Genomic DNA, 13,792 nt, shown 5'->3' with positions numbered 1-13,792 from the left:
ATTGAAATCTCAATATAGTTCACAAACCCTTCATCAATAAGATTCAACCTTGTTGACCCCTTAAGTTGTTTCCCGTGAGCCTGGATTCAGTCCAGAACACTAACTAAAATAATGGTTGCTGGGTCTGACAACAGTACTGAGACAGTATTGTTTGTGTGTCTGCGCGTGTGCTTTTATTTGGCCAGCTTGTGTCATCTCAGGAGTGTCAGCTTGTCCTTTGTAGAGACTGCTCTCCTCCTGCATGGAACAATGCTCCGTTCTTCATCTGTAAACCTTGCCTGGGGATTTTTTTAAAACATTTTTTATGGTTGATTCCTTCTCAAAGAGGATAGGACGCTGCAGGGGAGGGGATGGGTCACTGCTCTCTTTTAGAAATGTTAAATAGTAAAGACTTTTATCATTCGACGTATGAACTTGTGAAGCACAGATATAGTTTGACTTAAAAGAAAAAAATCACTTCCAGATGTTGCTCTGTTTTCATTTTCAAACATGCTGCACAGCAGTATTTTTCAGAGTCTAAGTGGTCAAGTTTAAATGCCAGGCACACCCTAAAATCTTGATGCTTCTGCAAGAGCCTCAAATTGGGGGGAGGGGGTCTTCTTCCTGGCGCAGCCAGGATTCAAATATGCAATATAGAAGTATGGATGTAATGGATGCAGTCTGTGAACAAGCACAGTAACAGGTATGAAGCAGCTGTTCCCATTCTGTCCTTTCCTCTTCTCCTAATGCTCCACAAATATTCCTGGAATTTTCTCATTATACAGTTGGAGTGAGCTGCAGGGCTGCCAGGTCTGGCCATTGTCTGTGAAGGAAAAAGAGCGCCTACTGCTCAACAAAGAGACACTAGCTTGGGATTGAGTGAAACTTATTGGAGAAATAAGCCATTTTGGACATTTAATGGACTGTTTGGCTGTTTTTTCTTTTTTCTTTCTTTGTTTTTGTATTGACCATAAAGTGAGGCTAACTGTGTTCATTGAAGCAAACAGCATTTAGGGTATTTGATTAATCAGGGTAACAGTGAAATAGCTAACTCATAATATCAAAGGGTATTTGCCAGGTGCACTGTGTGTAGCTGCTTGCTGACTAGCCTAACCTTTTCCTCTCCTGTTTGAAGTGGGGGAGTCTCTGTCTATCCTAGCCAAGGTCCATGAGCAATGCCATAGCAACTATTGCCCTGCTGAAGTCAGCCAACCACACACACACACACACACACACACACACACACACACACACACACACACACACACACACACACACACACACAAAGATAAATGCTAACTGAACAGCCTAGTGCCATGGAAACATGCTATAGACACACACCACACAAGTCAACTGTGCTTTATTCTGTGGCCTAGATAGGCTTTTGTGCTTGAGCAAAATTCTCTCTCTCCCCCCCCCCCCATGCTGTTTGGATGCTAAACAGTTTACATGCCTGTATAAAATAGGTCAGGTAGACAGAGCTGCAGTACAAAATTGCAGATTGATTAATCATCTTGTTCTCAGACCGACATACCTGGTTTTCATGATTGTATTCAGCGCGATGAAATAAAAATCCAAGGCTTACAGCTTTACACTCGTCTTTCTTCTTGTGGGGTTGAATGGGGGGGTGTAAAGCCTTTGACAGGGATGAATATAATATTAAAGTGCTTTTGTACGGGTGTAACTGTCCTCCCTTGTCATCCATCACCCTGTCCCTCCTGCCAGCAGCAGCAGCAGCTGTGAGAAGCAGTGGCTGGAAGAGAGAGCAGAGCTGAGCAGCCGATGGACTTGGTTGGAACTGCGCTTGGATGAACTAGAAGGGAGGATACTACAACTGGAGGGGGTCCACAAGCATATATGCTCTATGAAGGTATGACAAAAGGTGTCTGTACCAACTGACTGACAGACAGTTGGTCAGTTATATTATAGGACATTAAGCTTGCACACTCTTGTCAAGAAAAGGGATACAAAAAACAAACTTTCATGGATTGCCCGAGCTACAATAAGTAGTATGTTTTAATCAGTGTTTGGATCCTCTCTTCTCTGTCTTTCTGTGGATCTCTGTGTTTCTCAGGGTCGGGTGGTGCTTGCAGACTCCCAGCCACTGACTGACAGGCAGATTCAGCAGACCCTGCTGAAGGAAATGGCAGGTTTATCCTGCACAGCTTCTGATCCGGACAACGAACCCTGCAGCCCTACACGGCTTCTGCACAATATAGAGAGACAGGTAGGAGGGAGGGATTATTACTTGCACCTCTGATACCAGGCATGAGTTTAAAATAAAGAGGATTAGTAATCTAGAATTATAGATGCTGTTTTAGTTGATTACCCTTTTCTGTCTTGTGATCTTTCATATCCCAATGTCAGGTTGAGAGGATTAAACTAATTAATTATGGTATGCTTACTTTCTGACCTCTGGTAATATGCTAAATTAGAGGCTGCAGGTCAAATGAATGAATTTGTGCTTTATGAAGTCGACCGTTAAGTAATAAGTCTGTAACTATGAAATTGCTTATTTATTTTTTGCAGCTGTTGAAGCTCAGATAGTAGCTGACATCTGGCTATGTATTTAAGATGGTGCACACTCTTGATTACGGATGGGTATCGTTTAGGTTTTATCCGATACCGGTACTTTTGAAACGGTGCCGGTGCTTAAACGGTGCTCGAAACGGTGCTTAAAGAATGGAGAACACACACTAAACTTCTCATGTTTAGCTGTTTTTTTGTAAAAAGATAACAATGTTAGCCTTTTCTGCAGCTATAGGGGATTTATGGCATCACTCTTGGCTGGAAGCAGTGCTTAATCAATGGAAAAAAACACCAATTTTGTCCAAAAACCGTCAAATCCAATTTTGTCGCCAGGTGTTTCATCAGATTCGAGGTGTTACCTCCTTTGCACAGTATCAGCTTAAAGCAGGCTGCTGAGTTTGCATCTTTTGCTGTGAAGTACAGCCAGACTTTTTATTCTGTAGCTCTGCTCTAAAAGAACGTACGTACCTGGGCCCGCCTACTATCCTCGGAAAGGTAAAATGATTGGCTAGAATCCAAAGTGTATGACGTCTCAGGAAAAAAAGCACCGAAATGTGCGCTGCTTTTCGGTCTGGTTACTACCGTTTATGTTATGGCACCGGATACCGGTACCCATCCCTACTCTTGATAGCTTTAAAGCTGTACTTATGTGCACACAAGAATCAAATTTAGTAAAAAAACAAAAACATATTGATTCACAACCCACACCGAGACATGTTGTGATTTAAGTTTATGACCTAGAGCTGGGTAATCTGTTGAAAAGATCATCAAGTGGTCCTTTTTAGATTCATGATCCTTGATTTTAATCACATTGATTCGACTCATGTGACCATATGATTAGTTAGGACACAAAACCTGTCACTTCAACTCCAGGCTAAAATCGTATAAGACACATAGTATGTTCAGTGAGCACCGACCTTACTCGTTTGCTTATCCTTGCAATCCATATGATTCGTATGGAAAGAAAACCACATGCCAACCTTAGGCGATCCATTATATAAAGTCATTAACACGCCCCCAGCGTGCTCACCCACCCAAGAAAAACAACTTCTATTTGTATTTCCATTTACACTTGCTTTAGAAGTGGTATGTACCTAAATACCAAAATATGTGTTTTGCCTCAACATGTTTTCTGAGCTCATTCAATGTGGGACTTTCTATTCACTCTCGGTTCATACTCTTTTTATTCGCCTTGGTAGAAAGTTCTCATATGTGTACTGTGCTCCTTTTTAAGATTACAAGGCTTGCTTATATTTATCAGCCTGATACCAAATAATAAGAATCAGCCAAGGCTAAAGACATCTAACTCGATGTGATCTTTCTGTGAAGAAAATGCTTCAGGGGAAGTCTGAACGGCTGGATTGTATCTCACTCTTATGTGCATTATTTGGCTGATGTCTTCATTGCAGAGTGCTCAGCTTAGCCAGATCGTCAACAGTCTGATGCCCCCTCTGAGCTTTTCACCGCTCTCAAAACAGTCCCAGACCTGTAAAGACAGGAGAACCCTCCCAAGGTAGAGGACACACACACACACACACACACACACACACACACACACACACACACACACACACACACACACACACACACACACACACACACACACACACACACACACACACAAGTAGTCAGATTGTGTTAATACCTATATTATCCTGTGTGCTTTTTACAAGTTGCAGTTAAATGACACATTTACAAAAAACGTCTTTAAATACTGTTAATTTATGTGAAAATCTGACATATTTCAGACTCTAATGGTGATAGAAGTTTGTCTGTTATCTCTTTAAAGTCTAGGCGATAGGGTGAAAGCACGTCCCAGCTTGTCGTAAAACCCACTGAACCCACTTCGGTCTCTTCATGGAGTCTGACTTCAGTAATCCCTTCATGTCTCCCCTTCCTGTTGCCTTTTTAACTCTCTGCCTGCCTGTGAAGATGAAAGCCCCATAATAAATGAAAGGCATTCTGTTTCTTTTATTCATGTACAGTAACAAGTGGGTATAAGTAGGGATTGATGAACAAGATCTAAGGAATCAACACCTTGAAAGAAGTTGCTTTTCGAGCATTGTGAACTTGCTACAAAGCACAAACCTAACACGTGACCTCATCTGGTTGTGTTTCTGCAGCGGCCAGAGAGGAGATGTTTTCTTGCCTGTGAGCTCCAAGAGAAAGAGACTAGGGACTAGGCGGCTCTTTAAAGCTGATGCGTCATGCGTGTGTGCCCGAACCCGACCCCTGGTCACCTACCACAAGCCCAGGCTGTTCACTTTCAACTCATACGGCTCTGGCAGTCCACTGGTAAGCCATATGTCGACCCCCTTCTTCTTCTAGTCTGTTTAACCATTTACATGCTGTATATAATTGTCAAATTGTGCCTCTTATTACCCTGCAAGCATATCAAATACATTGATTTATGTACTTCTTAAAGCAGTTCAGAGATTCTTATGAAATGTAGCTTTAAAGCAGTGCCTTTGAGACCTATTTTAGCTTCAGTAGTGGAGTGCCATCACTAAAATAGGTCTCCAAATTAAATAGGAATTATTGTTCAAAGCCGAACACCTGCTTTTAATTAAGAAATAATATCTCTAATTCAGATCAACAAATGCAGGGTGCTATTTTAAAAGCTCAAGCCTTTATTTAGCCTGCGGGGCCAGTACATTATGCTGTCCTCTTACTGCAGATAAAAGATTGCAGTGGCGGTGTGTGTCGAGTGCTTCTTAGCTTCACACTGTTGCGGTAATGAGGATGTGTACAGCATAGGAATCTATAAATCAGCTTAACTATTTAATTTCTCATTCACATGTTCTTGACCTTGAAGGACTTTTAAGCATCGGCATGTCTCACACAGTGCCGGGATATTTATAGAGTTTCTGCATCTTTCTGATTCTGAACACTACAATTGTAGCTGCTATAATAAGCAGCGCTGAGCCATCATCATTGTGACATTGTTCAATAACAAAAAGAGCGTTTAACAGATTAATGACTTTAATCAGTGCACTCCATCAGAGATCAGCTTCCTTACATCCATATCACTTATATCCTGGAAAGGAAAGGTAAACTGTAAAGAAATTCTTTCCTGTTGCTAATCTTGCTCTGCCTATCTTGAGCATTTTTTTTTAAGTAATCTTTTTAATCTCTTGTTCTCTTTTCCTTTTCCAGCACTCAAGAAAGTCCACGGCTACCTTCTCCTCCTCGCTGTCCTCATCTTCCTGTTCATGCTACTCCTCTTGTGATCCCATAGTCTCGTGCTCTGATCCCGACTGTAGCTCCAGCGGGGTCTCCTCCGACACCTTCAGCTTTCGACGTCACCCTGTGTCGTCTCTGTCGTTTGGTAGGAGAAACGTAGCTACATTACATTGGTCAGCATGAGCAAACTTTGTAAGCTAATCAAGATTTTTAGATCATTTGATTACAATGTTGTTTTTGAACTGCAGTCAGTAAGAGTAAATATTAGGCTTCCTGTCTGACATGGTAGACTGACTCTGAAGGGTCACACACCCTGGCCATGTATTTGTCATCTCAGGCCTGTAGAGCAAAAAAAACCAACAAGATTTGCTAAAGTAGGGGGCAGTTGAGATATGTTTGTAGGGTTATAATAAACTATAAGGTATAAAAGGTAGATGTTTTTAGTTATACGTCTTGTCATATCAGCTTACTATAGTGTGATCAGTCAGAATTTTAAAAAGACCCCACTGCACACAGCAGATGAGAATAATCTGCCAAAACCTAACCGAACTGGTCCACAGAGCCAAGAAAACAGGTCAGGTTACATGCAATATTTTAAAACTGGCATCACAATAATTAAACCTTAAAATGAAAGCACAAGTCCTGTCGTGATGGACCGTAACCACATTTTTAATCGCACTTTGGAGAACGATCACTCAGATGAAGTCAACATAGGGACAAGTCCAAATGTTTTCAGGGGGATAAAGCTCCTTAATCTCCTGGTCTTCTGTTGTGGTCTTTTGCAATGATAATATTTTTAACTACTGGTGACTACTAATGTAATGTGATCGTGATTCTTAGTGTTATTTAAACGTTGTTTTTTTTTTAAATTCAATTCAGTTTTATGTATACAGCGCCAAATAACAACAACAGTTACCTTAAGGCGCTTTATATTGTAAGGTAGACCCTAGTAGGGCTGTGTGATATGACCAAAATCTCATATCCCGATATAAGAATTCTATCGTCCCGATAACGATATAAATCACAAAAATGTAACATTTTCTGTAAATTCTGTGAATCTCGGGCAGCTCGTCTTGCGGGAAGTGTTTCCAGCTCCGCGTCATGTAGCTGGAGTCGAGTGTTTTAACCGATGCATGAAACTATACATTTTTAGACATAAGTTGTAACGGCCGCCGTTTTCTTTGTCAGTATTTATTACACGGCGTGCTGCGGGGAAAAGCCTGTTCTAACGTTTAGGTCTAAGGTTTATTTTTTTAGCTCTTGGCGGCTCTTTTTTACTTCTCATCCGTAAATAATCTGCTCTTTCACGTGATTCAGTTTATTTTGAAAAGTCTCAACAGGATCTTGAGCTTTATTGTGAAAGGTTTATGTGGAACATAAACAAGCGGACACGCGATGCTATTACCGTCATTGTTGCTAACCACAAAGCATAAAAACAGGCACTTGTCTGTCTGTAATGTGGTTATATTAAATATAAGAGAAAGAGAGAACTTTAAGAAATTAATATAGCCACTACAGTGACCATCAAAACGATGAAAAAATATTGCCGTAAACAGTTTATTTTGCAACACCATGAAACAAATGATGGCGTAAAATGAAACAATAGACGTTTTTATATCGTCATCCGATATATATCGTTATATTGAACAGCCCTAGACCCTAGAATAATATATTCAGAGAAAAACTCAACAACCCCCTATGAGCAAACACTTTGGTGACAGTGGGAAGGAAAATCTCCCTATTAACAGGAAGAAACTTCTGGCACAACCATTCTTAAATACATGGCAGCAGGGATGGTGTGTAAAGAATTTTTAAAAACTTTTTAAAATTTATTTTTCTTTTTGTTTTAGTATGCATAGATTCTGTACAACTAGGGCGACGCGTGTTGAGATGCTACTGTTTAAACTGTGTGCTGAATTGAATTTGCAAAAGGTGTTGTATTCTTGTGTCCCCACACTTAAAAATTATCATATTCTTCCAGGCACACCTACGAGCCACCACGTAAAGAGGGTGCCAGGCAGAGAAGTATGGTCCCAAAGACCTTTAGTTGTCAACAGTCCAGTAAACTACAAGCGACACAGCTCCACGCCGCTGCACAACAGTAAGATCGCTCTGTATACTTGTACTGATTACAAATTATGCCTCATTGTGTGGTGCTCTCTTTCATTCTGCTGGTCTCCTTTGTTTTCACCATACTGATATTTAGGCCCAAAGCATGCTTGCAGCTTACTATAGTGTGATCAGTCATTCAGCGATTAAGAAGAACGAAGGATAGAGGTGCACTTTAAAAAGCCGCACCTGTGCATGTGCTCTTAATACCGTTATCAAAGCGACTGGATCAGATTGTTTTTGCTAAAGTAATATAACCTATAACAGGCAAGCAAAAGTTACTTTAATTGTAATTGTAGCTAAATCAGTGGTAGCATCCGTGTCTTTATATTCTAAGCAGCAACTCGGATTCATTAATGCAACAGTTCAGGTAATAAATGCAGTCTTTCAGTTTTTCTAAAGAATAATTTGTGCATAATTAAAAATGAAATGACAGTTCATCATATCCAGACAGCTCACCCATTTGCTTGTATTCAGTGAAGGCAAACAATAACCGGCTGCTTCAAAGTCATCCGCTCACTCTGCTTGTTTTCTCCCCGTCGACTATCATAATTCATTCCTAGCGTGTCAGATATCCCACTGGGGCTGTAAGAGGCATCCAACTGAGCAGTAGATGGAAATAAAATCATTTGGCATTTCACCTATGTCTGTAAGCACCTTGGTATGTTAGTCTGAAGCTAATGAATGATAATTTCCTGTAACATTTACGCTGCATACCTTTGGCAGCCTGGAAGGTTAACAATTTAAGAGGATCTTGCATACGTGGTTTTCCATATTGTAGATGGATGATTCAAAGTTTAGATTTTCCACTATTTCTCTGGTAAAGGTTGAGGAAATGTGGAATGATATAGATGAGAGGGGGAGAGCATAAAGGAGGAGACACAAAGGAAGCAGACTGACAACGGATGAAGGCATCAGACCGGGCAACGCTTGTCGATTTTGTGTCAGCTTGAATGATCTTATTGTCGTTTGTCAATACCCGAAGAAGGCAGTCTGTCAGGTAAATGCCAGCTCAGATAATAGCCACATGGAAGCAGATTTCTTATCAAAGCTGATCTCAGCTGAAATGGGATGAGATTACATAAACCGTCAAATCAAGCAAGATGCAGAAATGTGGACGGATGACGTGGAGACTGATGATAAATGACTTTCAACTGTGGTATATTTTACAGTGTAACATAGAGAACTCAGTGTGTTTAAAGACAAATTAATTGCTATAGCCATATTTAAAAAAAAAAAAAAAAGATCCACTTCTGTGTCCTGTTCCTTTAAAGTAACTTGAAGCAGCAGTTTGGTGAGTAAAACTCATATAAATAATGATTGGGGATTAATGTTTTCACTGATTGGTAGTAGATTGGAATAAAAATGAAAAACTCGAAATCATTCTGACAGTCTATTAATTCAGTTTCTTGTGTTTGTCTCTGTGTTTCGCTGTAGGTCAGGAATACAAGCAGAACGGCAGGCATCGTAAAAGCAGAGTTATGGGTTTGTCACCCATCAGGTTGTTAGTCTCTGCTCAGAGTCGACACAGCAAAGCCAGTCAGAGGAGAAGGAAGAGAAGACGCATCCGCAGGCTGCTGGAAGGTGTGTATACGCAGTGAAAGCTCATACTTGGGTTTCATTACTTCTTCCACAGCTTATGTTTTTGGTCGTGTGTGCGTGTCGTCATTCTGTCTGCAAACACATTAGCTCGAAACGTTTTGATTGAATTCTGGTTAAGCGTTGTAGGGGTGTAGAGCGCTGTCATGTTAACAGTACATCAAAATTTGTCTTTCATCCAAAAAAGCCTTAGAACTCAAAAACGAAACATAGATGAATCTGTATCATCAACATATAGGGAATGATCTATGGGGATTCTAAGTATCATATAGCTGTATGTCATTTACACATAGAATGTCCTCATAAATAAAACCAAATTGTACTTAAAATCATGTCAAATATATTAAAATGAGTTTCAGTGGGGCAAATAACAAAAGCCTGCACTTTCCACTTGTTTTTACTCGTATGCTAACACCTTAAAATACTTTCAAAAGAACAAAGAAAATTAAATGAATATATAGAAAATCCAATACTATTCCCTAAACGTAAATACGACCCAGAGTGAGCTGCCTTAGTGGAAATTTGTGCTCTTGATGTTTCTTGTTAGAGCTGTTTTAACAATGTAGCTGCTGGTTTTAGTGTACAGCATGCCTGTATATGTCTGTGTTTGTATACCCAGATGAGGAGGATGCCCTGTACCAGCTCTGTGATCCAGCAGAAAGTTCAGATGATGTGCTAGAGGAGAGCTACTCACATGCATCACACAAGCAGGCCTCACAGGTAACACAAAACATATGTTATTATTAAAAACTAAAGAGCCAAGAAAATGATATAGGTGAAATGTAAGAAGTAGCAGATTTAGTTCAGATTAGGATGAAGCGCGGTTAGGATAGGATGGATATGACAGGATAGGATAGATCCACCTACGTCACTTAATATGCGCATATGTGTGAAATGTAAAGAAAGATGACCACAAAAGTTTTGTCAGGACATCTGAAGATTTAGAATGACTCTGAATATGTAAACTCTTCTGAACGATTGGTAAGCTCTTGATTCAACCTGGGAACGTTTCCTTCTAGGGCTTTGTTCGCAAACGCCAGGGAGAGAACGTGTACAACATCAACAACATTGTCATTCCCATGCCACTGGCTAAAGTAGAAAAGCTGCAATACAAAGAAATTCTAATACCCAGGTATGAAATGGAAACACCCCTGAAAGTGTTACAATGTATCACTATGAACCATAACTCCTTTAGGAAGACTAATGACCAGTCTTATTGACTGGTTTTACAGTAGTTGTGATTCTGCATAATTGTATTTTGCAACTTATTTATTATAAACAATCACTTTTACCAGAGTGATGTCTGATTTGTAAAGCTATTGTTTAAAAATGACAAAAGTAAATGGAAGTTGTCCATTATCATTATTATAATGATTAGTTTATCTTTATTGCAGTTGGCGAGTAGTTGACATCCAGCCTCTGATGGAGATGGAGCCAGAGAAGGTGGAGGGGCATGAAACAGAGCATTTCTTTTCTTTGAACATGAGCAGTTTATTTTCATTTGTGAACAATCCAGCATCTTAATGCCCTTCTGTCTGTCTGTTGTGTTTAGGCTGAGGCTCTCAGTGATGAAGTCTTTGCTCAGCGGCACCTGGCTTTGGAGCAAAAAGAGAAGTTACGCTGGTCGTCCTGGGATAAGAGGAAACACCGTAGGCGCCCTACAAGGTGTGGACACCCACACAAACTCATAAATGTAGCAATAATGAGAGTAATGCAAAATCTAAGGTGAACCACAATGTTAGAAAATGTTAGAATGTTTTTAAAGGGCCTACAGAAATAAAACAATTCTGTAAAAATATACAATAAACCTCAATAACTGAGGAAGTTAATCCAGCTAGTTAATGAGCAGACAGAAGAACGTGCATGTGCATGCAAAAACCTGGAAATTTGAGACAGTGTTTCATGGGGTGTGTTTGTTTTCTCATTCCAGATCTGGCAGCAGGCTTTTAGGCAGTGGGGGTGGGATGTACACATCAGGAGAGGAGAGTTCTGTGGAGTGGAGTTGCGCTCAGCTGGATCTTGATGATTCGCTGAGGTCAGAGGAGTGGCTGGTAAGATCAAAAGCGCCACAGCTGAAACCTGAAATCCCCAAGACAAACTGAGAATATCACAGGATGGTTGATCAAGGTGACACAGGAGGCAGCTCATGTGGAGTCATGCATATTTACGCTGTTGTGTCCCCAATATGCTGTTTACCGTATTTACGCTTGACTGTTGTTTCCAACACAAGGCGTTGTAAATCATTTAAAGGAAAATCAGCAGACTGCAGCACTTTCACCCATACATTGCTGTAAGGATATTTTCTGTAACATTCCTGTGAAAAAATGAAGCCGTTTCACGTGTCCTTCAGCAGAGACAAAGAATATAAAGCAGCAACATTCATCTCATTCATCTTGTGTGAGCTATGGAGCCTTGGTGGGTTCTTGAGAGCCTACACAGATACTTGTTTCCACTCTTGTTTCCTGTGATGATGCCCTGATTGCAGTCCTCTATTCCACTTTGCTTTGATTGGAGAGCGAATGAGTTGTCCCTAAACCAGACTTACCTAATCAACCTTCTCCACACTACAAATAACCCCTACTTCACTGCATTGCACTTCTTATGCACTCCAGAGGCCATACAAACCATGATTAAAGCACAACCATTATTTATTCATTTTTAAACAGACCTCTGAGCCATGCACAGATGTATTATAGTCCTCAATGTGCATATTCACTGAAGGGACTGTTATGAAAAAAAAGGACAAATAAAAAGCTTTCTGCAGTTTTATTTTACACTTAATGTCTGCCTTGCAGGAAATGTATGTAGCCAGTTGTGACTACTTACAAAAATGCGCTCCCCTGTCATATTCAATTTACAAATAAAGATAATATTCAATATTTTTCTGAATGTCATTGATTTGTCTTACTTGTCAGCCTCAGACACCCTGGGAGCCTCGAGTCTTTCCTTTGGATGAGGATGAGGAAGGCGCTCTGCTCTCTGATAAACAAGAAAAAGTCCCGTATGGGTGCTTAGGGATTAGTTCAGCCTCTTCCACGTCAAAGAACTCAAACTCCCAACCAGCTCCAACTCAGGCTTCTTATGCTACACTGCCCTCTGGGGGACAAAGCAAGAACAGCAGCTGATACTGCCGTGCCTTCTTTTTTTGTCTTTGAATGTAAGTTCATTAAAAAAATTTACGTGTGTGTGTGTGTGTGTGTGTATTTTCTCAATTTTAAGCAAGTTTAATTTGTTTAACCACTTATTCCAGTCATACACTGAATTGTCTGTGCTTTGATTAATCTATCCAGTATGTCATTCATAACATAAAATTATTATTACTATTATTGTGATTGGACTTTAACACACAAATTATTAATTTATTGGATCATTCATAAAGAGTACAAAGAGTATTTTAGAAGGTTAAGCCTCTGAAAAACATCCTTCAGTATTTTATCACTTAATTTAATATTTGCATCATTTCTTTTCCAGATCTCCTCTCATCAGGGACAACGAGCAGAACATGTGCCCTAGGAACCTTACCGGGAATATTTAATACATTCCACGAGCATTGTGATCTGATGTAATAAAAAAAAACTACATTTTTTTTTTAGGCAAAAGTGATTATTTTGTTAGGGTTGTGACAGTAGTCACAGTAGTTTTAACTTCTGCAGCAGTTTCAGGTTTTAATGTAAAAGAGGTACTGTATGTAAAGTAATATATCTATCAGCAACTCCACTGTAGTGTCACGTTTCTTTTTTTTCTTTTTTTTGCCTGTCCCGTTTGGCTCTTTTGCCATCAGAATTGTTGTCTAAAGGCAAAGAAAGATGCCCAACGGATTTACTTTACCAAACTGACCATCCCAGCCTTGCCGTAATGGTCCATTTGATTCACCTTTTATTGTTTATTTTATTTTCACTTACTGAATACGGGACAGACTTGACTGGGGGAAAGAAGGGGAGAAAGAAAGAGGGAAAGAGAAACAGCTGAGAAGAGGGACGGGGGAGAAGGGCAAAAGACAAAAACCAACAGAACGGGCAGAGAAAAAAAAATGCATATATCAATCACCTGGATCACCTGCTGAGAAAGAAAAAAGAAAGCAAGCAGAAGAGAACAAGAGTAATAGAATAAACAACATCACAATGATATATGGGAATATGACAGTAAATACTAAATGTTAAACATTATTGTGCAGCACATAAGATCAACAGAACACAGTGTGCTTTGAGGTAGGAGCCAAAAAGGGTGTAGTTTGTGGGTGTGATCACCCGTGTGTACACCTGTGAGCATGGACGCGCTTGTTTTTTAAAAGGTTCCTTCATGTAATAATCTGCTAGAGGGTGTGGGGGGGCCACAGCCCCGTCCTCCAGGGCATGAAGCAGGTATGGAGGAGATCAAAACTCCAGACATCCAG

General features: G+C 40.1%; 1 protein-coding gene and 1 long non-coding RNA gene across 3 annotated transcripts in view; one reads left to right on the top strand and one right to left on the bottom strand.

Annotated features, from left to right (window-relative positions):
• The window catches only part of kansl1l (KAT8 regulatory NSL complex subunit 1-like), a 16,977-nt gene extending 3,861 nt beyond the window's left edge, over nt 1–13,116 (top strand). Inside the window, exons 3-16 of one of the 2 annotated variants that reach the window (XM_026145085.2) lie at nt 1,708–1,849; nt 2,054–2,206; nt 3,918–4,021; nt 4,632–4,803; nt 5,665–5,836; nt 7,673–7,792; nt 9,238–9,384; nt 10,019–10,119; nt 10,419–10,531; nt 10,794–10,842; nt 10,952–11,064; nt 11,330–11,450; nt 12,315–12,556; nt 12,871–13,116. In XM_026145085.2, the coding sequence (XP_026000870.1) occupies nt 1,708–1,849; nt 2,054–2,206; nt 3,918–4,021; nt 4,632–4,803; nt 5,665–5,836; nt 7,673–7,792; nt 9,238–9,384; nt 10,019–10,119; nt 10,419–10,531; nt 10,794–10,842; nt 10,952–11,064; nt 11,330–11,450; nt 12,315–12,524 (1,717 nt within the window). In that variant the 3' untranslated portion in view covers nt 12,525–12,556; nt 12,871–13,116. Of the gene's footprint in view, nt 1–1,704; nt 1,850–2,053; nt 2,207–3,917; nt 4,022–4,631; nt 4,804–5,664; nt 5,837–7,672; nt 7,793–9,237; nt 9,385–10,018; nt 10,120–10,418; nt 10,532–10,793; nt 10,843–10,951; nt 11,065–11,329; nt 11,451–12,314; nt 12,557–12,870 lie in introns of both variants that reach the window. The other variant, XM_026145084.2, reaches the window with a different exon arrangement.
• LOC145420984 (uncharacterized) lies at nt 10,866–12,315 on the bottom strand. The gene is made up of 2 exons (XR_013902229.1): nt 11,596–12,315; nt 10,866–11,478 (listed from the first exon to the last, which is right to left on the bottom strand). It is a non-coding gene; the product is annotated as an uncharacterized LOC145420984 (long non-coding RNA).
• Nucleotides 13,117–13,792: the final 676 nt, after the last annotated feature.

This window comes from Astatotilapia calliptera, chromosome 16, assembly GCF_964374335.1.
Source record: "Astatotilapia calliptera chromosome 16, fAstCal68.1, whole genome shotgun sequence".
In the NCBI taxonomy this organism is placed as follows: domain Eukaryota; kingdom Metazoa; phylum Chordata; class Actinopteri; order Cichliformes; family Cichlidae; genus Astatotilapia; species Astatotilapia calliptera.
This window is presented reverse-complemented; position numbering and strand designations above follow the sequence as displayed.